The following is a 27,846-nucleotide window of genomic DNA, read 5'->3' as shown; positions in this document are numbered from 1 at the left end:
GTAAGTCGAAGTTTCTATTTTAATTCCTGCCATATATATATCCAGAAAAGAATCAAAATTATCCCTCATGTAACTTAGGTATACATTGTATTAGACCCTAAATATCTTTTGTGTTTTTTTTCATATTTCCTATTTAACTAAAGGAATCCAATTAACTGGGACCCCCTTCTGTGATGTGGTTACATAAAATGATGGGTAGATATTAACTCAAATTGCTCTCTTTGTGCTTTTTTCTTATTACCTCATCATTCTTTCTACCTAATCATTCTTTCATAAACATACAATTATTTTTCCATACTATGTTGTAGGCAGGAGCTAATTAACAGGGAGCTCTTTGATTTACCAACGAAATTCCTCACAGTGATTTCATTCTCCTCTACCATCCTCCCTCAAACGCAAAGTGATATAATTTCATTGCAATTTCACAGTAACTCAGTACTAAAGAATGAATGATAAGGAAAGGGAAACCCACCTCTAATAAACTTCTGAATGCTTGTAGCCATTGCAATTTTTATGGCATTCTGTTCGATTGCCCAGAGTAAAGCATTCCATATGCTTGAGTCATTTATGGAATAATTATAGTTGCTTTTAGTAGAGTAAAAATAAAACAGCAATAACAAAAACCTCTTACGATAAAAAGTTTACTTGTTGAAATGAAAAAGAAATTTTTTTCAATGAACAAAGAAAATTTTTTTTCCAAAGCATCTTCATTCTTGAACCTCTGGATTCCACATACCAAAGGTCAAGTCCCAAATTCAAATCCCAGAGTGGATAACAACATTGTCCTATGCACCAAGATAGAAAGGACCAATGGGAAAACCAAAGCGCCAAATCAAACCAAACCAAAACCAATTCTTGTTATTTTTCCCAGAATAGTGTTGCTTTTTCTAAAATCTTCTCAGATTTAGAGCTTCTTTTTGCCATTCTTTTTTTTTTTTAAGAAAAAAATCCTAATATGTATCTATTAGGTGCGCTACATTATCACATCTATTTTCATGATAAGCATATAAAAATAATTATTACCATTATCATTTTACAAATGAAGAAACAGGTTCAGAGTAATTAAGCAATTTACCAAAGATCACTTAGTTAGTAATGTCAGGTCAAAAATTTGAGCTTCAGTGTGTCTGATTGATTCTTAGAACCACATTTCTTTCTTTCTACTAGGCTGGTTCCCAAATGGAAGAACAGTTAACAGCTATTCCTACGATGAGGATGATTGAGTATCTTATAGCCTACTTAAACAATTTTACTCATTATCTTTCTTTTAGTCCCAACTTTTACCTATTAGGCCTTCATCCAATGTATAGGATTTTATATTGCTTTTCCTCACAGAGCATATTTTAGTTTAATACATCTGGCATTGCTTGGTCGTGATAGTGCAGTGCTTCCCAGGACCTAAGGATATAAGCCTGTGTAATGGTAACATAATGTCAATATATATTTTAATAGAGCACTGACCAATCTAAGAAATTTATGAATAAATATAGGCTCAGTTTTTAGAAATATTTTCTAAAGTGACAGTAACTTGTAATTCTGGAGAGATTTGTTAAAACTACTGTGGTTCCATATGAGAACTACTTCCATCAGACCTGACACTAATTCCATAATGCTGTTGTCCCCAGACTCACCTACTAAAGGTGGAAATAAGAATCAAAATTTTATTGACACTCAGCAATAAAATAACAGATAATAGAGTGGTGGGCTTTATCAGGCTTTACTTTTAGATATTCCTCCCTAGTTCATACATAGGATGTATGGGATGGGGGAAGGTTGATTGGGAGTAGCAATGAGATCAGATGATAAAGTATGAATCCTAGATTGTGTATCACTTGGTTCTGTTTAACAAGGTGGAAAATGATTTCTGCTAAAATTTTTCCCACTGTTGATACAATCAAACATATTATATTTACTTGTTTTTTGAAAGGATAAAACAAAGAAGAAACCCCTCTCTTACCTATATGCTACTCAACAGTAACCAGCCAATAAACATTCATTGTATTTACTGTATGTTAATAACTTACAGTAAATAACTACATTTATTAACTTACAGTTAATAATTTAATATATACTGTATGTTAAGGAGAGAATGGAGAGAAAATTAACATAATCCCTAATATCGTGAAATTTACAGTAGAGAAGAGAAAAAAATAGTTTATAATTATATATTTACTATGAAGAAAATTGTAAATGGATTGGAGTGTATGGTTGTGGTAAGGAAAAGAAAAATATAAACAATGACCCTTGGGTTTTTGACTTGAGTAACTGGGTGAAAAGTGATGTCATAAATTAAAATGAAGACTCAGAAGGAAGTGGAAAAACACTTTATGAGGAAAATGAAAGATTATGTTGGGGTTATAATAAGCTTGAGATGTTTATTTGATATTTGAGTGAGAATTTCGCCTGCGCATATAATTACAATACTCTGCAGTTCAAGAGTGGGGTCAGAATCATCAGTCATATTTGAATCCATAACATCGGTTGAAATTCCACAAAGTATACACATATACTGAGATATGTGTATGTTTATCCTTCCATACTAATCATATAAGAAAACTAAGCAATGAGCCTAAGGATACTCCATTATTTAAAGAGCAAAAGAGAAGAGAAAATACATAACAAAGGAGACTGAGGCAGAGAGGGATTAGGGATAGAAGAAAAGCCAAAAAAAAAAAAAAAAAAAGGCATGCTGGAAGCCAAATGGACAGAGGGGAATGAGATGCTATAAAGGTTGAAAATGAAATCAAGAGAAAGTGTGATTTTTTGTTTTACTTAAGTGGGAAAAATTGTAACATATTTACAAAGTGGTAGGAATGATTCAGAATAAAGAAGAAAGTTATATTTCAGAATATAATGAACAACTGCAGGCAAAATATTTCTTTATTGATGGAATCCAGCACTGAAGTGAAAAAGTTGATCACAGAAAGAAGCAGAGATTGTACATCCATAACTGGAAAGGATTTAGAATATATAGGGAAATATGCAGGTAGATAGTGGATTTGATGGTGAGAAGATTAGGCAATTCATAGGTTATCCTCATTTTAAAGGAACAAAAAGATGATGTCCTCATCTTAGCCTAGAGTATGGGAGGTAATATTGGGAATTTTAGGAAAGAGAAGATTTAATAGTCTATCAAAAGTAGAAATACATCATCCTAGACGTACAGTAATGCTAGCAGTGCTGAAGGTCCCCTGAAGATTTCTAGTTATAAATTAGAATGATTCCAGTTGGTGGTGTTATGCTTAATTCAGCTATGCTATGATTGTCCATGGGTACTTGGAAATATGGGTTTACCCAGGACTGAAGTTTTGCCAGGTGAGCACTTACGACAGAAGCTAGAGACCATTGGGTTAAGGCTATGTGGAAGAAATGATAACAGCAAAGGGTCATAAAAACTAAGTTGAATAATAAGAAAAATTGGTTTATAAGGGAGACTCATGTACAATGAAAACATGGTAAGGTCAATGGCTGTATATCCCAGTGCCATCATGCACTGTTGAATTAGGGATACCATTGTAGGGAAACTGAAAACTAGAGAACTTGAAATAAAGACTCTGGAAGTGATATATATAGATAGATAGATAGATAGATAGATAGATAGATAGATAGATAGTAGAATGAATGGGAATGGGTGGCTGAGACTGTTGGAAGTGAATAATCACAGAACTGGGAAGCCAGAAAGTTTGATAAACTTGGATAATGGGGAGAAGTGGGAAGATTCAACAAATACTTAGAATTTAAAATTAATTAACTGGGCTTAGCAATTAATTGCGTATGAAGTAATTAAGAGAAGAAACTTACTAATTATTCGGGCTTGCAAAGTAGAATGAATGTTGATAACAGTAATCGAGATGTGGCACAGTAAAAGGGTAATAAACTCAATGTGAACTTATTTGAGGGTGTATTAAATTTGGGGTGATTTTGACAGGTCCAAATGATGCTAAATGGGAAATTTAATGTACAGATATAGAAGCCTCTCCATATATAGGCATAGAACCAAAGTGAATAATATTATGGAAATACAGAGTCAAGTGTTTATATCTTTTGGGAAGTTTACATGTGAAGGAAAGGAGAGAGGGAAACAGTTGGAGAGGGAATATTATCAAGAGAAACGTACTTGAAGATGGATGAAATCTGAGTCTGGTTTGGAAGACTCTGTAAAGAGTGAAAGGTTAGAGACACAGGAGAGAGAAATCATCAATCATAGCACTCTCCTGAAAAAGCTAGAATTAGGGACAAAGGAAATGTGAAAAGATTACGTGGCGATCAAAACCCTTGCCACTGTTTTATTAGGAGAGAATAAATAGAAGACAGAGAAAGAAGATGCAGATAGGTAGAACAAGGCTGTGGGAGTTTCTGTTTTAATGTTCTATATTCTTTCTGAACTTGTAAAGTCATCTTGCCAAGAAAGAGGAGGCTATGTTTTGCCGTGTGTGTATGTGTGAAAGAGTGACGGTTTGAAATACTAAATTCAAATATAAACTGTGCTAATATTTTGTATTTAAAATATTCTGTTACTAATTCTTAAATCATCAATAATTTGCAATGGGTTGCTTTACATGTATTCAACTGAAGGTCACCCTATTTTATTTTTTTGCATGGGAAATAACAGGTTGTGGTTTGCTATCAGAGACTCTGGACTCATTAAATTAGAAGACTGTTAAATATTTAATCAGAATCTAACAGCATCCTGTATGTGTTCTGAGAAATTAACAGATTTCAATATCTGTAGTGATAATTGCAATATGCTGATATATAACAATTACTCCAAATTGCATCATTACTACAAACATCATCAATTTGTGTGTGTGCGTGCAATTGTGCAGGTACAGAACATTAATATATCAGGAAATCATATGAAATATTTTTCCTATTTCATTTTTTTAAATGTTCTTAAGTAAGGAATGATGATGAATAGTCCCTTACATAAAATATCTTTGGGTTTGATTATACTGATGTGTCTAAATTTATCCTCAAGCAATGATTCTTCTGTTACCCATTTGTTTTATATGCCTCTCTTTTAAATCTAAAGCAAGTAAAGGTAGAATTCATCATCTTCTTGGTTAAAACTCACTAGAATCAATTTAGGAATTTCTTTTTTTCCCTTCTTGTTTTTCTTTAAGATTAATTATTGTCTTCAATACATTTTAAAATGCAATTTAAAATTATAAAACACATTCTCAATGTATTAAATATAGACGTATGTGTGTGTATCTGTGTATGTTTATCCTTTCACACCTTTATCCATGTACTAACACATATATACAATATTAAAGGTTTTGTTTGTTCACAGTTATGCTCAGCAGGTTATATGACTCACAATGAAACAGTATGGGCAGCTTTCCAGATCAAGAGCTGTAACTCCTTCTTTTTATGGTTGCATTATTTTCCCTAGCATTGATTTGCCACCGAGCCTGTATTTAAAAATAGGCTGTTCCTAATTTTGTGCTTTTATAAATTAGGAAATAACATGTGTGTGTGTGTGTGTGTGTGTGTGTGTGTGTGTGTGTGTGGCATTATAAAAAGTGTATTTAGGTAGGTATCAACTAAAATACATGGGAATATTCAATTTTATCATTCAAATTAGCTAATCATGGTTCAAAAAAGTCAAAATAGGCAACACATTAAAATTACAGAACTAAACATTTAAGTTGGGAAATATTTGTGTTACAGTCTCATTTTGTTTCCATGTATTTATAATATATACATATGTAATGTTATAGCAAATCATTTTTATATTTATCCAAAATCAGATGTGTTCCATTAAAGTATGGTTGAAAATCTTTGACCAAAAGTTGCCAAGGACTGCATGATTTAGAAATATCTTCTAATAAGTTTATTGTTTTCTCTATGGTGCCATCAATCATGTTATAGAGAGGACTTGACAGATAAGGAACTTTAACCTTCTTTCAAAGTTTGTTGATTTCCTAATTGGTTTTAAGTAATCCAAGATGGACAGATATACATATATAGATCTTTAATATTTCAACAATTCAGTAGCATGACATTGATCCTATATAGTTTTGAAATAATTAGTAAATAAAACTAATAATAACTTAGTAAGTCATAGTAATGCATAAACCTTTTTTTATAAAATACTAAGACTATGTTTGTTCAAAGGGTTTCTCCCTTTTTTCTGTCTCTCTCACTTTCTCTTTCCCTCTCTTTTGTTCTTGCTGTACTTTACTTACTGTCATTACTTGACAATAACGAACAACTGGCATGGATTTTACAAATTGGTGCCTGTTACATACAATCTTAAAATTATAGTTGTGTTCCTTAGATTGTTTTGTTTGTTTTTTATTGTTTTGCCAGTATCTAAAGTACTAATATACTTAATGATCCCAAGATGCTCTCAAGAAGAGGTAATAGTGTTCTCCAACAACCAGCTCAGTGTCAGAGAGTGAAGTTAGGGACTATTTACTACTATCTCTTGTTCTCTCTTCTTGACCTAAGAAAACCTGAAATTTTGCATGAACTTGGATGGCATGATTATAAGTAAAGGTAAGACATTTGCCTTGGTAATATTCCAGATGGAAAATAAAGATGTTTAGTTTGTAGAACATGAAAGTTTGTAGAAATGCATCAGTCAGGAAATGTAAAAGGAATAATATGTCTAATCCATACTACTTTTAGATTATTTCCATAATAATTATTTATAAAACAAAGAAATATCAAAATATCTTCTTCTAGTTGTCCAAAGCAATAAACAACATAAAATATGAGCTACTGTTAATAGTATACGTAATTAAATAATATAAAATAAATAATAGATTAAAAAATTAATATTCTAGCTAGAAAGACAGTCTGGTTCATGTAGATGTATATGTTTGTTTGTTTTCCCCAGTGGTAATGATTTCTTTTATATTTAAATTAAATGGTTTCAGGCAAAGTCTAAGATTGCTTTGCTTTTATATATTTCATTATTGCTTAAATTTACCTAGATTTACATATGTATACATATATGTGTGTGTGTGTGTATAAATATATGTATGTGTATGTGTGTGTGGATTTTGTGTATATATATATATATATATATATATATATATATAAAATCTGGTGATTCTAAATCTGTATCCAGAACATCTGAAAAAGAGTTTATACTCTTCTAAGCAATGGCTTTAGAAAAAAATGGACTTCTCCATAATTAAGATGCATTCTAATTAGAGATTAGGCATTTATATAAGTTTAAATAGGCATTATATTGCTAAACATCGTTATTAGATGCTTTAGAACACATTTTTGTGAACTCAGTCACAATAAAACTCCCCTTAGAACACAAAAGCAAACCATCCTATGCTAAAAACATTAAAGTGGGATGCAATGACCAAAAGTTTTTGCAGAGAGGATGTGTCTTTTCTCCAAGTCTTCTGTAGAGTATTTTCAAAGAGAGAGACAGAAACAGCCTCACCCTCTCATTTTTCCCCTTGGATTACTTCCAGACTACTATGGACCCAGGAATTAGAGAAATTGGATATTAGTGTTTTGCCAAATTAAATGCTAATAAAGAACACTGTTTTCTTCATTTTCTCTTTGTTGACCATCCTATATGATATTTGTTTGAGGTTTTAAGTTAAGAAAACATCTTACCACTTTTGAACTTTATCATTACTTGAAAACAGATGACAGTGAACATGTTGTGCTGTTCATTATAACACATCTCAGAAACTACATTTTTGAGGAAGCTTTACAAGCTTCTACTTAGTTTTACTTGTAAAAGTGTAGGACATTCCCCTGCTCCCCCAAAAAAAGTTCATTCAAGACTGATGTAGGTACAGCCTAGTAAATAAGAGACTATGATAACCAAGCAGACGTAATAGAAGTCCCAGGGTTCTTAACTGTTTTCTGGAAAGGGAAAGGCTATGTGTTTCATCCTTTTTTTTTTTTTTCAAAATCTGATTATGCTGGGGGATAATGCATTTGACAGTTCAATGCAAGAAAAGAAAGGAAACATGGAAAATCTAGACATAGTTCCTTTTCAATAAGGGGCTAGCTGGTTACAAGTAAAATAAAACCCGACATCAGTGGTTTGAGCAAACAGTTGTGTGAATTATTCTTTAATATATGGAAGTCTAGAAGTGCCGGAAGTGTTCCATTGTCTCCACAGATCAGTAACATCAGGGTCATGTTCTTATCTTTGTTTTGGTAGGTCCTTGGATCTACCAAGGGACAGGTTTAATCACCTGTACCTGTTTGACCTCAGCAATTCCTTTTGCAAAATTTTGCTTTCCTCCCTTGGTCAGAAATTTGTTATATATTCATACCAAGGTGCACAGAGAATGGGGAAGTTATTTAGCTTTTTAACAATCACTAGATTTGAAGATGTTAGGGAGCAGGGGGTGAAGAATGACAGTTGGGTTAATCAACCAGGGACTTCGACTCAGTAAGGGGGGTGGTGAGAGATGAACTAAGCTAAAACAGACAAATAAGAATAACAACTGGTCTGAGGGTTAGCTTTACCACTTTTTGGAGAAAATGCTATTCTGCCAACACTTTGAAATCAGGAATAAGCAAATATTAAACATGTTTAAGCTTCAGAAGAGCATTAAATAAATACCTCTTCCTATTTTCTTTTCATTAGAAATATTTTCCAATTATTTTTTTAAGTTTAAAAATATGTAGGAAGCTCTTAAACTGTTAAAAATTTATGTTCTTCTAAGAGTTAGCTTAACATAAAATAATATGTAAATATTTATATAAGTACACCATTCACTGAGTTATTTATTCATACAACAGTTATTTATTTAGTGCTTCTTTTTAAGCGACAATAAACTGGCCTCCAAAGAAGTATAAAGATGACTGTGACACAGCTCCAGCACTTAAAAAGCTTATATTTTTACTTTTAAAAATAGAAATACAATTATTTTACCTTTAAGCTCTAATATGTACACATAGCCATTTACTTCCCTAAAGTTATTTGAAAGTTTTACACTGCTCTTGTAAATAAAAACCCTTAAAAGTATAACTTTATTCTAGAACTCCTAGAAGAGGCAAATTAAACCAGAAGTCAGTGTATCCCATGGGATAGAAGTTAGAAGTTAGAAGTAAATGTTATATATTAGAAATAATGAATATTTGCCCTTGAAGTGATAGATTATACTTAAGGAAAGAAGAAATGCTCATAATAACAAGCTTGTAATAACAAGCAAGAATCTGATCATGTGTTTGTAAACTTTTTGTTAGCTTGAATTATGTGGAATATGGAGGGAAATGGATAAGGATATAGTATATAATACATGTAACACAAAATGTGTGTTAACTGACTGTTTTATGTCATTGGTAAGGCTTCTGGTCAACAAGAGGCTGTTAGTAGGTAAGTTTTGGGGCAGTCAAAACTAAACGTGGGTTTTTCACAGTGCAGAGGGAGTGGGAGTGAGTGACCCTAACCTCTGTGTTGTTCAAAGGTCAGCTGTACCTGAATTCAGAAGAGAGGTGTCAACTGCAGATATAAATCTGCTTATCATTACATAGTTAAAGAGATTGATGATATCTCTAGGAAGTAAATATGTAAGTGGAGAAGTGAAGAAATCCATTGTTTATGTCCTGGGACTCTCCCATGTTTAGAGGTCAGAGAAGGACAAAGCAACAAAAATGAATGAAAAGAACTGGCCAGACCAACAAAGACTAGAGAAAAGTGGTGTGATGGAATTCAAGTGTTTTAAGAAAGGGAACGTGACCACTCATATGAAATGTTAGTGATTGTTTAAGATTAGGTCTAAGAAATGACTCTGATTTGACAATAAGGAAACCATTAGTAACTTTGACAAGAGCTGATTTAGTGGAAAGGTAGAGAATAAAAATGTAATGGGAATCAGTTCAAGAATCAAGAGACTGTAAATGAAATGTGCAATTACAGATGACTATTTAGAAAATAAATGAAAAAATCATATTTCCACGACCGTCCCCAAATACTAAAAAGTCTCAAGTAGAATAATTGCATCTGCCTTAAATATACTATCACCTTAATATCTCATGTGCTATTTGATTAATTTAATGATAATTATTGAGAAGTTTTTAGAGAATGTTAGTCTAAGTTATAGAGCAATAAAAAAATAGAAATAATGGTTCCTACCATTAGGAGGCTTAAAATTTACTGGGAAATTAAAAAAAAAAAATAGTCCGAGAGGAATAATTATAGATAATGAAATCACATTTAGTCTGGGAATATAGAAAAGAGACATGGAGTGCTAAGGAGAGATACTCTTGTAAATACAATAGCAAAATGGAAAGAATTATGTCACAGAGACGGCAATAAAATTGAGGCCATTTATCAGCACTTAGTACTTTATATCTGGAGCATAGGTTGTTCCTATGAAAATTACCAGATCACCCACACAAAAATATGAAATGGTCTCTTTCAGAATAGGTATGTTTTGGTATATTTTCCATTGAAGAACTCTTTAAGTTATAATTTTTAACACCACACTCTAAATTCTCCAAAAAGGGGATGTCATCAGGGCTCAAAAGTAACAAGGGCATCCATATAGGCTTACGAAGTCATGTGACTCCAGCCTGTGTTACTCAGGTAAGAAAGCCCATGTACGAGAGTGTGAACAGGATTTTTAAATGTATTAAACTTTTTAAAACTGTGTAATGCCTGCAAATGATTGGTCTCAAAAGGTCATTAAAAATATATGAACAAAAACTTTGAAATGTCAGAATCCACCTTAATGAGAGAAATCAAATCATATAAAATAACAATCTCTCAGGGAAGCAAAAGGAAAGAGAGAGGGAGAGAAATGAAAAGGAAAAAGCTCTCAGGAATCATGCTTTTCGTCCTCTGCATGTTTAGAATTCCCAGGGAAAAAATAAAGTATTGAAAAACTCCAAAGAAAATGCCATTATGTTATCTGTAACTTTCTTTAATTAAAAAGATAGAGATATTAATAAAATCAACACAGGTAAATGTCCTGCAATTAGAGGGGAAACAAGTGGATACAGAAAGTTGAAAGTAGATTAAAATGATGACAATACACCTGTATATCCTTCAGGACCTCAAGTCCATAGATCAGAAGAACTCAACACTATCCCTGCCAAATATTGTCTTTCTCCTGGTTTTCCCATGTGAATGAATGCCATCATCAGCCTTCCGTTCACCCGAGTGACCACTCCTTTGTCTCTCCTCACTGTTGACTTTGTACTTTTTTAACATTTCTACTGCTGGGCTACTTTTCTGTCTTGTCCTGTATACCTCCCCAGTCTGCCCCTCATTGTCACTGAAGAGGACTTTTGAAATAGTTAACTAGTCTTGAAAACTTCTTTTCCCCTCTTGTCGATCTTACAACCTGTTGCCAGAATAATCTTTCTAACCTATTTTGTATGTGTGCTCTTTTTATTTTTCAAGTACACGAAATTCTAAAATACTACCTTTTATAATGTTTATTACCCTTATTTAAAAGGAGAAAAATCCTCTAAATTGTTTATTTCTAAACATTTCTTTTGACATATTTTGAGCTAGAACTGGCAAAGCATTATATTAGCTTCCAAGATACAATATGACTCAATATTTATATTATAGCCAAATGATCACTGCAATAATTCTAGTTAGCATCAGTTACCATATATATTTACTAAATTATTTCTTCTTGGGATGAGAAATTTTAAGATTTACTCTTTTAACAACTTTCAAATATACAATACAGTATTATTAACTATAGTCACCATGTTGTGTATTACATCCCCATAACTTATTTATAACTGTAAATTTGTACTTTTGATTCCTAACACTTTACCCATTTCACATCCCCCAATCTTCTACAACTGGCAACTACGAATCTGTTTACTGTATCTATAAGCTCATTTTTTATTGTTTTCTTTTATTTGTTTGTTTTTGTTTTAGATTCCACATCTAAGTGATGCCATATGGCATTTGTCTTTTTCTATCTGACTTAGTTCACTTAGCATAATTCTTTCAAGGTTTATCGGGTTGTCATAAATGGCAAAATGCATTCTTTTTGATGGCTGAGTAATATTCTTCCGTGTGTGTGTGTGTGTGTGTGTGTGTGTGTGTGTGTGTGTGTATCGCATCTTCTTTACCTATTCATGTATTGAAGGGCACTTACATTGTTTCCATATCTTGGTTATTATAAGGAATGCTGCAGTAAACATGGATGTACATATATCTTTATGAATTAATGTTTTCATTGTCTTTAAATGAATATCCAGAAGTGAAATTGCTTTATCATATAGTAGCTCTATTTTTTTAAAGTTTTATTTATTTATTTGACAGAGAGAGAGATCACAAGTAGGCAGAGAGTCGGGCAGAGAGAGAGGGGAACCAGGCTCTCTGCTCAGCAGGGATGCTGAGGCAGATGTGGGGCTCGATCCCAGGACCCTGAGATCATGACCTGAGCCCAAGGCAGCGGCTTAATCCACTGAGCCACCCAGGTGCCCCAGTAGCTCTATTTTTAATCTTTTGAGGAACCTTCATACTATTTTCCTTAATGGCTACCCCATTTTATATTCCTATCAACAGTGAACTCAACAGTGGAGAAAGGGTTTCCTTTTCTCCACATTTTTGTCAACATTTGTTATTTTGTGACTTTTTGATAATAGTCATTCTAACTGGTATGACATAATATCTCAGTGTGGTTTTAATTGACATTTCCCTAATGATTAAAGATGTTGAACATCTTCTCATGTACCTGTTGGTCTCCTCTATATCATTTTTTGGGAACATGTGTATTTAGATTCTTTGCTCATTTTTTAAATGGATTTTTAAAATTGAGTTGTATTAATTCTTCGTATATTTTAGGTATTAACTCATTATCAGTGATAATTTGCAAATATTATCTCTCATTCAGCAAGTTGCCTTTTCATTTTTTTTCAGTTTCCTTTGCTGTGAAAAAGCTTTTTAGCTTGAAGTAGACCCACTTGTTGATTTTTGCTTTTATTGCCTTTCTTTGTGGTGTCAAATCCAAAATATCACTGCCAAGACTTATATGGAGCAGTTTACCACATTTTTTTTTTCTAGGAGTTTTGTGGTTTCCAGTCTCTTACATTCAAGTCATTTTGAGTTATTTTGTGTGTGTGGTAGAACATAATGGTCCAGTTTCATTCTTTTGCATCTGGATGTGCAGTTTTCTCAACATCATTTTTTGACAATACTGTCCTTTCCCCATTTTATTACTTGGTTCCTTTGTTATAAATAAATGGCCCATAAAAGCATGGGTTTATTTTTCTTCCACTGATGTAATATACTCATGCATTCATATGATAATGGAATAGAATAGACAAGCTTTGGAGCGAAACATGCAAAGATTTAAATTCTGACCATTATCTTAGGATGCTTTTGACGTTAGGCAAGTTGTAAAAGCTACCTCAGATTCATCACACATCCATTATGTTGGTAGAATTATTTGACATACACACATAAAACATGTAGTAAAAGTAGCTTTATTATTTCGCTGTGGAAGAAATTTCAATGACTTTACATGGGTATTCCAAATCTTGGCATCTTACCCATGACTGTGCCTACTTCTCGAAGTCTCCCCCTATCTCATTTCATCCAAATCTTAAGAATTGATTCAGGCTGCCTACTCCTCTGAGAACCTTTGGAGGTCCCCTCAAAAGGAAATAAGGCTGCCCAGCAGGGCAAAAAATGTGGAAAACATTTCGTCTAAATTGAAAGGAGTGATATTTCTGAAGAAAGACATTTCCTTACTTCCTCTTTGTGTTTTTAAAAACTTTTTAGTCTAATGCAAGAATTGGGGTGTCTGAAAAGCATATTAAATGTTTAAAGATGCTTTATGTACAAAATTGTATACAAAGAGAACAAGTCAAATCATTACTTAGAAAATTGGTTTGTGAATCCTCTGAGAATGGGGCTGCTTTAATCTGTATTATGTAATTGTGCTCAATAAACCTGACACAAATGTACCCCCTAGTGCTTTGATAGATAAAGAAGAGGTAATTTGCCAATAGAATATCATGTCTGTTAACAACACAGGTATCTGTAGTTATAGTGCCTAGAATTCTGAGGATTTTGAGGTGAAGAAAAATCTTAACATATGGGAACAAAGAATGGTACCAACCTCCCCCACTTTCCTTTTTATAGTTGTATTTATGTACTATTATCTACTCTATTATAAAACTAATAAATTCCTTATCATGTTAAACAATTTTGATAGGAATCACAACTGAAGTTGTAAAAGGTTTATCCTCAATTTTTTAATCCTTTGACATATTGCCACAGATTACCATATCTATGTAATGAACAGGTAATAGAATGGAATACTTAGTAGATAATGTATTTTGTAATTAAATGTTCTTAAACATTAAAAAAATTAAAATATTCTGTTTGTGGCATTAAATACATTTCTATATACACTGATACAGATGATCATAAAAGTGCTATACTAATACAGACATTGCTGATATTGTCTAATAGGTATAAAGTATGAAAAATACTAAGTTCCAAAAATTCAGCTATATTCTTAGAAAAACCTATTGAAAAAAAATTATTTCCAATCTAATTCCCTTTCAACTCTATTTGTAGAAACCCATATTTTTCATTTTACTTCAAAAAAGCTGAAAAAAATTCATAAATGGATTATATATATCCTCAGAATGGTGTCTTTAAGCATATGAATGTCTGTCCCCAAAATCAAATCTACAAGTATATATATTACCTGAAAAATTGTAACAAGCAAACAAAACCCATAGATAGAGAGAAGCATGAAATTACAAATAGAGAGAATACAGAGAAGGAAGAAATTACATGAAACCGTTAGAAATTTTTCTCAGAGGCTAATCCTAGAGATAAAAGAATCCAGAGAATATTTATATATTGCTTTAATGGTAAAATCTCTACTGAAATACTCTATAGCACTGCTTTATTGAATAATCTGTAATATTCACATATTTTTAAAATATTGGGAAAAATTTATCACTTGAAGACAAGTCAAATTTGCTTAGAAAGAAAGAGGCCGAGTATTCTGTGATTCATTTGCTTCAGCACTTACATTTTTGTTACATTTAGGATGTAATAGAAGACTCCATAATCCTAACCAAAGGGTAGAGATATACTGTAATTCCCTAGGTCTCATCAAGTAAAAACTGTAACTGAAAACTGATGTCTACCCCAGAGTCTGACCCAAATCACTTATATTTGCTCAAAAAGAAAAGATGTGTCATATTTATAGAGCAGGTGTAATTCTGGGTTACCAAAAGCACAGTTTGCAGGAGGAGATGAGGGAAAAAAAAAACAACACATTAATGTGGTTCTCCTTGCCCTAGGCAATAACACTTAAAACATCTTCTGGGGAATTTCCGTGTTTCCTAGTGTTTCAAGGTCTCTTGTTTCAAATCTGAACCTCTTTGGGGAAGACTGAACAGACAGTGAGTAGGCACTGTAACTAGAATGATAGATACTGCTTGTCTTTGCTTTCTTTTTAAAGGAAATCCAAGGTATTTTTTATAAGCCAAAAAAATCCTCTTAAATGTTTTCTCATTGAGAAAATAAAATAAAGCTAATTAAAGAATAAGGTCACCTAAAATTTTCCATAAAGACATAAAGGATTTATTAAACTAAAACCGTGATGAACATAGCAAGACAGATAAAATGATAGTCCAATGAGAATTACAATAGTAAGGTATAACTAAATATAAAATCAAAAAGTCTATTAGAACCCTAAATTAATTTATGTGCATTTTCTAGTCTCTATTTTCAAAAAGATATTGAAGAAAAATATATTGAATTGTCAATCTACCTTAAAAACCAATTCTAGCAAGTCAAACTTGGAAAGAGACAACATAATATAGCTGAAAAATTAATGGACTTGAGTTCCCAAGATGTAAAATGTTAGCATTACTATTACGTTTGACCTTATCTAGATGTCTTAATTTTTCTCCTAAGTCTGTTTCTTTTTATTTTATATGTGGGTTATAACATCTACATTACATAGTTATAGTGAAAATAGACAGTATATATAAAAATAAATTTCAATTAAAAATATGCAGCCATTCTTAGAGTAAAAAGTTTAGTCTATTTATTTGTATTATTATGTTCAGCTAGCGAACATATAGTACATCATTGGTTTTTTATATAGTGTTCAGAAAGGGAGGCAAACTATTTTTTTTTTTAATTTAAGGATAATACATAGGACCAAATAAGCCTCAAATTTACCGCTATAAAAGGAATGTTTTCTATATCTGAACAAAATGTCTTTAATATTTTCATTTTTCTTACATTATTTCTTATTGAAAATGAAGAGAATTGTTAGTGATACTATATGCACTATAAAACTCATGAATAGTTTATGGTAGTTTTTAATCTTATTTTATTTTATTTTATTTAGGTTTTATTTAAGTAATCTCTGTGCCTAATGCAGGGCTCAAACATATGACCCCTGAGATCAAAAGTTGTTCCTCTTCTGACTGAGCCAGCCAGGTGCCCCATACCTGATGGCAGTTAGATTTCATGTTCCCCTTATTTGAACAGAACTTTTGCTATGTTTAAACTGCTTATCTAACTAATAAAATATTGAAAATGTCATTCCCAAAATCGTGTTTCTTATCATAGTTGGCAAATGATTCTAAGAATTTTCTTTCAATAATGAATCAAATTTTTTTTTTTTAATTGAGTCAACATATTTCTGGTGAACTCTATTTTTCTTATAGCAAGAGCAAATTAGGAAATATGGAGTGCATTGCTGATGATAGGTTTAACCTGTGGTTCATGGCAGATTCACACTTTTGTCTGAATGCCACTGTAAGATTTTCAGAAGGAAGACAGGGTACAAGATGATAGCCATTATTACCCAAGTATATTTTTTAAATAAAATATAAGACTACACAGAATCATAACATCTGACCCTAATTTATGAAACATCCATTTAAGTTACATATATAATTATTACAGGCAATGATTAATTTACTTTCCTAGCAAGTAAACCCTGTTCATACTAATAGGCTCTTGTACGAATATGTATAAGTATATACATGCACAGTGTACACATGCACACACATTTAGATGTGCGTTATATATGAAGACTTGTTAGCTGTTATATGTAAGGACGTGTTAGCTTGAGGTATCCTAGTTTCTCTAAATTGGGCTAAAGTTAAGGTAAACATTTGATTCATTGCTCACACGAGGCTGCTTTTTTTTTTTTTTTTAAAGATTTTATTTATTTATTTGACAGAGAGAGATCACAAGTATGCAGAGCAGCAGGCAGAGAGAGAGAGAGAGAGGGAGGAAGGCTCCCCGCTGAGCAGAGAGCCCCATGTGGGGCTTGATCCCAGGACCCTGAGACCATGACCTGTGCCAAAGGCAGAGGCCCAACCCACTGAGCCACCCAGGTGCCCCAAGGCTGCTTTTGAGAGTCTGTGGAGTACTATTGATATTTGCACTGACACAAATACAGATTGTTCTGGCTAAAGGAAAGCATATGACTCGCAAATGGATAAAGGTATTTTGTTTAATTTTTAAATTCGATTTATTTGGTAGGATCCAGAGGCAAAGTCATCAGAGCTCAGAAATGTAAAAAAGAATAGACAGTTCCCTGTTGTGTTTATTTTGTTTTACCTTAAGTGAAGAATGTATTTATATGTATTTAAGCTGAGTTATCTGATAGAAGAACTACATTCACAACAGTTAGAGGCAGACATACAATCAAAATTCAAATTGTCTGACTCTCAAACATCTTTCCAGCACATTATGCCACTGTAAGGAAAAAATCATGCAGAATTTGAAAGGTAAAAACACACACACACACACACACACACACAAAAAAAAAAAAAAAAAAAAAAAAAAACCAATAATGTTAGAGGTGATATTTTGCCGTTTTACTTAAAGATTATTATACAAAAATGTCCTGTTAAAGTTATCTGACTAGCCTGTTGTTTTTGGTTTTACTTTCTATTTAAATTAAAAAAAAAAAAAAGACACAATACAAAAACTCCTCTTTAACCTTCAGTACCCATAAATAGTGAATTCACTCTAAAACTAATCCAGTGAATCCTGAGACCCTTCTCCATATTATTTAATTTAATTTAAAAGTTTCCAAATATGGAGTTCAGTAATTTAAAGCCATGCTGTTGGTTACAAATTATGCCATTGGTGTTTTGTAGGACATCAATTTCTCTTATCTGTATTGAAAATTATTCTGTATTCAAAAAATAAAGAAAAATATACATGTGTTTTAAAATTACAGACCTCTTATTTAGTGATATATCTATGAAAGAATCTTGTAGATGTAGCATTCTTTGCAATGACTACATTAGTCAAAATACCAATTTTACTAAGTTTGCAATTTTAAAGAAAATACCACTGTATATTTTTAGGAGGATAGTCTGCCCTTGACATTAATGGAAAATGGTATAATAATTTTAGACCCACTGAGTTTAATCTTAAATTATATTGACTTTGCTACATCTTTTTTTTCTGACCTGATCTGGAATGAAACAGATCAATGAAGGAAAATATCTGGATGTTTATAAAATCAGGTTTCATATATTCTCTCATATTTTTTACTCTCCAGTGATGAATAGCATGGTTCAAACACAGCAATAAATGTTAAGAATATATCTTATTATATGAGTAATACAGTTTGGAAGATACTACTCTTTTATAGATAACTGTTTAAGACAGATCATTGTATTCAAGGCAATAAAATATAATATATTCTGTTGTTTCTGAACTTCTAAATGAAATTATGAAACCTAAATTATATGTTTTTAAATAAGTGAACCAAGTTCATTTGTGATGCAGAATCTTTATTATATTAATCTCTATGAATAGTGGGAAGATATCTGTTTTATTATAGTATCTCCAAATCACAGAATTAGGTAAATTATCAGTTGATTACATCCTTTTAATCTAAGCTTGGAATTGGCACTTGAAATGTCCTTTCATATTTTAGGGGACCCATCCCTTTCTAATATATAGGCAAATGACAACAAACAAACAGTACTCATATAGCAGATAAGGAATGGCAGTGTTCCAGATACCTTAGCCTTTGAACTTTATGATCTCGTAAACAGTGTCATACCCCAGCCTTTTAAGAGGTTACTCTGATTCACGTGTACGAAGAAACACTTTGTTTCAGAAATATAACTTAGTTGTCAATAGCTATCATTATACCTAGGAAGGATATGCAGCAATTTTTAAAAAGCAACCCAAGTGGCTATCTCCTTTTTATCCAAAGGGTCCTCATAAAGAGTTGAAGCATTAACTCAGGAAAAAATGGACATCTATCCTACACCTACAAATATCTAGGGATCATCAAAATTGCGAAGAGTAGGAAATGTATAAATAGTATGAACTGTTCAGATTAGATTAATTTTATGAAGCAAAGTGTTAATTATACACAACATAGTGAGTAGTAAATGTCTCAGATGCATTAAACTACAACTAATAGAAAATATCTTCAGAAGTACTTGCATTGTAAAAGTGGACAGGGGATAGCAAAATGAATTAATTGAAAAAATGCAAAGTAAAAAATCAAGGAAAAAAGGAAAACAAAGCCATTGTTATAAAACTAAATTTTTAGACAGGGATTTATTTTTCTATGTTTCTCTTAAATTTAACAAACTTTTATTTCAAAAGAAATATAAATGCATTGTATAAAATTAGAAAATGTCTGCTAGCAAAAATACAAAATAAGAGCACTATAGTTATACTATCCAAAGACACGTACTGTTTAATGTCTTATTGTATATTCTAGATATTCTTATGCACATACATGTGCATATATGGATTTTTCTTCCATTGATATTCAACTGTTTCTAACCCAATCTTTTAAATTTCCAGCCTTCATGTTCCCATGGCAGTACATTTCTTTCTTATCTACTACCTAATCCATAATTACACTTTTCAAGTTACCTGAAAAATGTCTATACAAATGGTTGTCTAAACTAAGGTCCAGTCCAGGACTGAATTTCACACCTTGTTGTTAGAACCAGTAAGTTTCTTAATCAAAACCATTACCTTATTTTTCATATTCACTTATTAAAGGGAACATACAAATTTTCTTTTGGAATATTCCCCCTCCTCAATTTGACTGGTTACTTGTGGCTCATGATTTATTTTTCAAGAATAAGTTCTACTGAAATATGAAGAATTTGACCGCTTAAAAAGTCCAACAAAATACTTGTGTACAATTTTTAGGTGTAGAAACTCTAGTTCTTTATTTTTTTGGGTTGTTTGGACCTCTATCACTCCTACAGAGGGGTAAGAGAAGAAAAATGGTAAAGAAATGTAAATCAACCAAGGAACTGCTATGGGAAAATATTGAATGTAAATACTAACTAGAAAAACATAGAAATTACTGTCTATTGAGGTTTTTGGTGTTTTATGTGCATTGCCATAACCTAACTAAATAGTAATGACATGACAATTGATAGCTATCCAAAATAAATGGAAAGAATGAAGGCAGAGGTCTTCTTTTGTTCTTTTAGGAATGATTCTTCTTAAAATGGAAAACAAACAAAAATAAAATAAAGCATTTTCTGTTAATTTACAGTGATATTGACATGTATTTTCATAAATTCATGACACTTATTCTTTTGCAAAATAGATGAGCAGAGGAAGTTTAGAGTTTAGTTCAATCTACAATTAACAAAGTGTTGGGCACTATTCTCAGTCATATATAAATCCTTTGTAACAAAAATATTGGATTGAAGAAAAAAATACAACCCTTTGTGTAGTAATGGCTTTTTCAGGGATATGTTAGGCACTTAATCTGAAAATTATGCCTTGGACTGAAAACTTAAAATATTTTTTGAAATACATATTTAACTGCCATGTTCAAAAATATGATCTTACATACGCCAACACACATCACAATGATGAGTTTGTGTCCATACTACGGTTTAATTTTCTCAGCATAGATTTTTATATCTTTATAAAATTCCATTTAGGAAAATCTATTTGAATTATGGCAACATTCCAGTATGCTATAGTACTTTCAGCTGTCAGGAAACAACCTTTAGGATGAAATACTTCTTAAGGTTTTTCTGTAGTTTTATATGGCAATATAACAGTCATAATCTTTAAAAGACAGCTTCATTTATAGAAGTGACACAGATTTTTTTCAAGACCTGTTTAAAATTTAAAATTTTTATTTAGGATCATCCACTATCATTATTTCTGATGTGTCTTTGAGCACAAGTTTATTTTGCAAAAGTGACTAATTTTTTTTTTTTCTAAAAGAATTGTAGCTGTACAGAGTAGATTCTTCTGCAAACAGGAATATAAGATATAAAATATCTTACTATGGAAAGCATGGCCATTCAGGAAGTTCTTTCTTAGTTTCCCTATCTATCATGGCTTCATGGTCAAATATGTATTAGGTAACACCTGTGTGTTTACTCTGGGCTATTTGCTATGATGTATCAAATTAATATACATCAAGGCTCTGACCACAGAAAGCTCATAGATACTACTCCACTCTAGAACAAGAAATTAAGACCATAAATATTGCTTTTCAAGCAAGGAAAAAAATTTATCTTAAAAGACAATAAGTATTTAGTTTCAAAATTGTATCTTAGCTAACAATGTACTAGAGAAGCACTTTAAGAATATAAGTCCCTAAAAAAAAAAGAATATATAAATCTCTAATGAATCTCTTCTAACCCCCTTTAATGTAATACTTAATGTGTAGACATCTTCTATGGGTATATGATGCTTAGGCACACTTTTCATAATCATAATTAGTCCTGTCATTATAACTCTGAAAACCTATCTGACCCAATTCTTAACCTTTTTCCTGCCCTTTAGCCCAGTACCGTTGCCTAGCCAGAGTTTGAAACAGCACTTTTGTCAACACATCTCTCTTACCGGTACCCTCATGCTCCAGAGTTGTGGTGTTCATGTATCTCCAGACCATGCATTTTTGCTTGAAAGCAGTAGTTCTCAAGGCAAGGGGTAGGGTGTTGGGGGTGATTTGGGCAGACATTTGACAATATCTAGAGAAATGGTCATGACTGAGGATGAGGTGTTATTGGCTTCCAGTGGAGGGAGGCTAAGGATGTTGATAAAAACCCCAAAATGCATAAGACAGTCCCCCGCAGTGAACAAGCATCCAGCCCAAAATGTCAATAGTGCCACTGTTGAGAAAGCCTACTTTAGAGAAAATATTGAAAATAATATTATATACCGCAACAATATTATTAATATATATTTCCATTTATTTACAGAAAAAGTAAAATAAGAATAATTTAAAATGCTTATATATCCACATTTTGGCACGTGTTCTTCATTCTGTTATCAAGTGTTATTTTGTCATCGTTGTCATTATTGTTGTTGAATGGCATGTTGTGGCTGCTCACCTCCAAAGATTATTTGTATGTGCATGGTTTATTACGTAAAACGCAAAGCAAAACAAAAGGTGGAAATAGTTTTTATTTCCCCCAAAATGTTGTGACAGCTCTAATACATTTTTTGTTTGTTATTCTTCTGAGAAGACTTGTAATATGTGGATAATGTATTTATCACACAACTGCTCTTTTTCTCCTTCTGTCTTGTCTCTCTTCTTACTTTTTTTTTTTTTTCCTCCTTTTTCCTTCTGGTGGGCAGAACTCCTCTGATTGCAGCAGGAGTCATCGGTGGGCTCTTCATCCTGGTCATCGTGGGCCTAACATTTGCAGTTTATGTTAGAAGGAAGAGCATCAAAAAGAAAAGAGCCTTAAGAAGATTCCTGGAAACAGAGGTATGGTGTTTGTTTGTTCTCTGTGTGTTGAGGGACTTCCATTAGGTTTAGAAGGTTTAGATGATACTCTGTTTTTTAACCCAGGTGAGAACTCAGTTCCATTTCCTGCAATGAATGATGCTGAGTTCATAGTATGTTACACAGAGTTGATGAAAAATCAGACTATATAGTAAAAGTAGTCAAGGCAGATTCATGCCCGAAGGAGATCAAATTGTAGGGGTCAAGGAGATGATCTGATGAATGACAGATCTTACTGAAAAGACTTATCTGTTTCTTTTGGAGGTGGAATCCCACTAGAGTCCTAGGATATTACAGTAGCAGAACTAGAAAACAACTGGGTAGAAGATATCTCAACAGTGGACTAGAAAAATGTTAGAAAGAGAGAATTTTTCTGATTCAAAAATAAAGAAAAAAAAAAAATAAATAAAGCCAGAAAAAAAATAAAATAAAGTAAAGCCAGATAGTCAAGCAATTTATGCTTTAATTAGGGTCATTAAATTGGCAGCCACAGGTCCCATTATACCAGTAGAAAAAGCTGAACTTACAGGATAAAGCTTCCTATTGTAATCACACAGACTTTACCACAGAATTTATGGGAAGCATTTAATGCATGTTAGTTATTGTGAATATGTAAATTACCCACAAATTATTATAATCTCTCTTATATTGCTGCCCTGAGTTCTCTAGCATGCAAGGTGATAGTTTTCACTGTATAGATTACAGGGGGAAAACAATTACAGAAAACTATGCATTACCAGATCTTTCTCAACTTGCACCTTACCTTCTTTCTCCTGATATGTACATCTATGGCGGTCTGAACATGGCTGAACAACTCAGAGCAATTCTGTTCTGAGACTTAGCCTTCTCTGGATCTGTTTTTTGCTCACTGTCAATGTGACAGTCTGACTTTTCCTCTTAACCCTGACAGGAATGAGAATATTCATTCATAAATTTTACAAACTGATAATGAATTAAATTTTAGCTCTTTTCTTCCAGAAGTTGAAACTAGGTAGAAGGATCATATGAAATGTTCAGGAAGCTACTTTAGTTATATGCAGGGAAGAATGTCTAAGAATTAGAGTTGTCTAAAATTAGAATGGGTTGTCTTATCAATAGAGTTGTTCAAGCATAAGACAGGTAGTCAATTATATACATGAAGAAAATAGTAGTAATTTTTTACTTGAGCTAGATGTTTACAAAAGATGAACTTGATCATTTTCAATCTTGCACATGTGAGTACAAGTTTGGGCACAACACATGGGCTGTGCATATTTTCAGTTTAGCTAGGATGCGGGAGGCAGAATTCTCCCTTATGGCCAGCGTGGGGCAGTCATGGAGAAAATTCTAAGAAGTGAAGTGAATTAGAGTTGGAGGGGAACTGAAGGCTTGGAACAGCGGTGGACATTTAGGTGGTTGAATAAATACGAAAAGAATTCTGTCCCTTAACTACATGCTGGAAAGTCCCATTGCTATAAAAATAATTGTTTTGTTTGTCTTCTTTTTTAATACTGTGCTTTCTAGGAATGCCCTTCAAACTGACATCTCATTACTAAATAAACACGTACTGATTGGTTTTAGAAGCAGACTCTATTTTTTATAAAAAGTTATTGCTTAGCACTAAATTAGATAATTGTAGAATTCCCATCTCTCTCTCAGTAAAAATAAATAACTATGATTTTCTATCATCTAAACAGAAGACGAATTCTTAAGAGGATCAACTCAAATCCTTAAGTATGAAAGCTAGAAATCTGTCTCAGATGTGAAAAACTTGTTAAAGCATGATATATTGTTGGAATGTACTTAGAGTTAATATCCTTCTCCAAAATCATATTGCTCCAGATTGTGTCTTCTGTTACATGCATAAAAGTAGAAAAAAATATTTTTCAACATACACTTATGAGATGCTCTGTAAACTTGATATTTTGATAGATACCATAATTAAAAAGCGTTAATGGGACATGATCCTATCCCTTGAAGAGTGACAGATTCAGTGCCTACAATATGGCAGGCAATGTTCCCAAGTTTTCCAGCTATGTTACATCCCATTTCATCTTTTGACAATCTTCTGTGGTAATTATTGCTGTACCTATTTCACAGGTGTGAAATAAGGGGTTAGGAGGGATAAATTGCTTTCTCAGCCTGTAAGTGGCAGTACTAGTGTGCAAACCTACAATTTTAAACTTGATGCTCTTTCCACCGTACTGGCTTGCAAAATGAAACAATGCTTCTGTTAAAGGTATCATTCTCAAATTCCTGGAAAAGTGTGTTTGTATAAATTTTTACGTGAGATCTAAGAAAATTGTTGAAGACTAAACCTGCAGGTAGAATTGTGAAATTTTCAAAATATGGAATTATGGCATATTATATGACAAAGCATATATTTTAAATACATATAGCCCCAAATACTGAAATCTAGTCCCCAATCTTGCATATGATTTTTATATAAGTTATGTGATTTTAAAAAATAATTCACTGAAGTTCCTGATTTTATACATATAGTGTGAGTATCAAAATCTAATAAACAAATTCTGCACCGCAGAGTTGGAAGAAGGAGATTCTCTGACAGATTCTTTTTCCAGTTTTAGAAATATTTTGTAATTCTTTCTGAGATTTCTTTTATGTGACTTTAATATGCATTTTTAAAAATATATATTTGAAAATGAGATAGAAGTATATTTGTTGTCTAAACTTTTAAACAAGAACCCAAATTTATTGATAATTTTTATCATCTCCGTATTCCTGGTATTGCTATACTTACCTATATTCAAGATTCTGTTCAGCTACTTAAGTAGACCACGACATTCATAGAAGCAAAATAATAACCAAGACACAGGATCACAGTGCACTTAGCATTGTAAACAGATACTGAGAAACACTGGGATGGTTTTTAAGACCATTTGAGTAGGAACTGCCTTTAATTCTTCCCTTATGTTAAGAGGGGCACCTGGGTGGCTCAGTGGGTTAAGCCTCTGCCTTCAGCTCCAGTCATGATCTTAGGGTCCTGGGATTGAGCCCTGCATTGGGCTCTCTGCTCAGCGGGGAGCCTGCTTCCCCCTCTCTACCTACCTGTGATCTCTCTGTCAAATAAATACAGTCTTCAAAAAAAGAAAAAAGAGAGAGAGAGAGAGAGAGAGAGAGAACTAGCTATTTGTTTGAGTTTAAAGCTTAATTCCTTTATTTATCTAAAATTATCCAAACTTATCCCTTTTGGCCACACCCAGCCAAGGATATGATCTCGTATTTCCCACCCTAATCTCATCCTTCAGACCTGTCCCAAACCCTATTGCATTCTGTTTTATGTCTTCTTCCTTCTTCTTGATGCTGTGTCCAAACTGTTCTTCACAATGATAATACCCTCCTTCACGTCAATCCATTTTTATTATCTCAAGACCAATTTTATTTTTTTTTTAAAGATTGTATGTATGCATGTATGTATTTTAGAGAGAGAAAGTGCAAGCAGGGGCAGAATCCCAAAGAAACCACACTGAGCTTAGAGCCCAACGCAGCCTCCATCTCAGGACCCTGAGATAGTGACCTGAGCTGAAACCAAAATTTGCTCCCCTCAAGACCAATTCTAAAGTGTGTCTCCTCCAGGAAGCCAAAACTAATGAAGTTTTCTCGCTGGTGGCTATTTTATCCCTGTGCATACCATAGCATTCACCCAGAATCTAGAATCATTTCATAGAATTTTAGAATATTTGATCTGTAAAGTACTCTAGTGTCTTGCTGCTTAAAATGTGCTCAAGGACCATCATCATACATAGAATTCACCTGGAGTTCTGCAAAAATTCAAATTTCAGCCACAGCCTTAAGTTACTGACCTAGAATCTGCATTTTCACAAGAACCTCGGGTAATTCAAATGTACATGAAAATTTTATCAGCACTGTCCTGGTGCATTGGTATTGTGTTAACTTACTTTGTTCTCTTCTGACACATTTGTCCTGGCTTCCTAGTTATATTTTATTTTTCTAATTCTATTTATTGAGTCTCCTAAAACGAGAAAGAAAACTTTGATAGAGTACATGGACATAACTAAGATCTGACTCTTTGTTGTAGATACCAAAACTGGAAGGACTTCAAAAAGTAGGATTAGGAGCCGCTAATTAGCCTAAATTTCTTTAAAATGTTGGGGCGGGGGGAGTGCGGAAGGGGGCAGGAGAATCTCCTAGCTTAATATGCCTAAAGTAGGCACATTGTAACTTGTGTTCACCCAGACAAAGAGCTTGAGAAGTGAAAGGATAGACTGAGGGAATAGTGAGTGATCCATACGACAAAAAAATTGTCAAGGAAAGTATGCCTGTGTATTTTTTTGTATGTATGAGAAAGAGCATCAGGCAGAGGACAAGGGAGAGGCATTGACTGGAATTGAAAGTTAGAGAACCTGTATTCTTTTTGTTTTGTAGTTGGTAGAACCTTTAACTCCCAGTGGTACTGCACCCAATCAAGCTCAACTTCGTATTTTGAAAGAAACTGAGCTCAAAAGAGTGAAAGTACTTGGCTCAGGTGCTTTTGGAACAGTTTATAAGGTAAGTAAAAAAATAACCCATACCACCAGTTATTTTTTGTTTCAGACTTCTCTTAAATAACAGCCAGAATTATTGCTCTAGCTAACCTAATTTCCTTTTAATATTCGGAGAGGACAACCGGTATCGTATTGAGAAGTTGCTGCATAAGTGAATTCATTCATTTTTATTGAGCAAGCTGGGATAGAAACTAGCATGGGAAAGCAGGAAACTGTCACAAAGAGCCACAGCATATAGTCTTTCTGTCCATACCCTTTTGATCCACTTTTTATGTTGGCAAATTTTGTCCCTACCTAGAATATACAGCTCGAGCCCATTTTCCTTCCCCTACACAGTGCTCCATGGAATCCCAGACAGGCCTGAGCATATGCCATAATCCTTGTTCTTTTCTCCTGCCCTTTAATTCCCACATCTCCCCCTCAGAATGACACTGCCTGTCTCTTTAGAATCCACACAAATGTCCTGATTTGTTAACAGGATAGGATTCGTTCCAAAACCACTTTTTTTTTGCCTACCTGTTAATATGATTTAGCAGAAAAATTTTCAGTTTGGTTGTCCTCACCATTATATGCAAACTAAAAAAGTGACTTTCTTTGTGAAATTCAGGTTAGATAGAATGAAAGGTGAAATCATGGGTTTCCAATAAGAGATATTTTTGGAAAGGCAAAGTTCA

The 27,846-nt window shown here is 33.0% G+C and overlaps 1 protein-coding gene across 1 annotated transcript in view; it reads left to right on the top strand.

Moving 5' to 3' along the window:
- Positions 1-27,846, top strand: part of ERBB4 (erb-b2 receptor tyrosine kinase 4) — a 1,176,406-nt gene that overhangs the window by 937,883 nt on the left and 210,677 nt on the right. Inside the window, exons 16-17 of the mRNA XM_059395472.1 lie at positions 22,517-22,649; positions 27,054-27,176. Of these exons, the coding sequence (XP_059251455.1) occupies positions 22,517-22,649; positions 27,054-27,176 (256 nt within the window). The remainder of the gene's footprint in view (positions 1-22,516; positions 22,650-27,053; positions 27,177-27,846) is intronic.

The sequence above is a fragment of the Mustela nigripes genome, chromosome 3, assembly GCF_022355385.1.
Source record: "Mustela nigripes isolate SB6536 chromosome 3, MUSNIG.SB6536, whole genome shotgun sequence".
Lineage (NCBI taxonomy): Eukaryota > Metazoa > Chordata > Mammalia > Carnivora > Mustelidae > Mustela > Mustela nigripes.
This window is presented reverse-complemented; position numbering and strand designations above follow the sequence as displayed.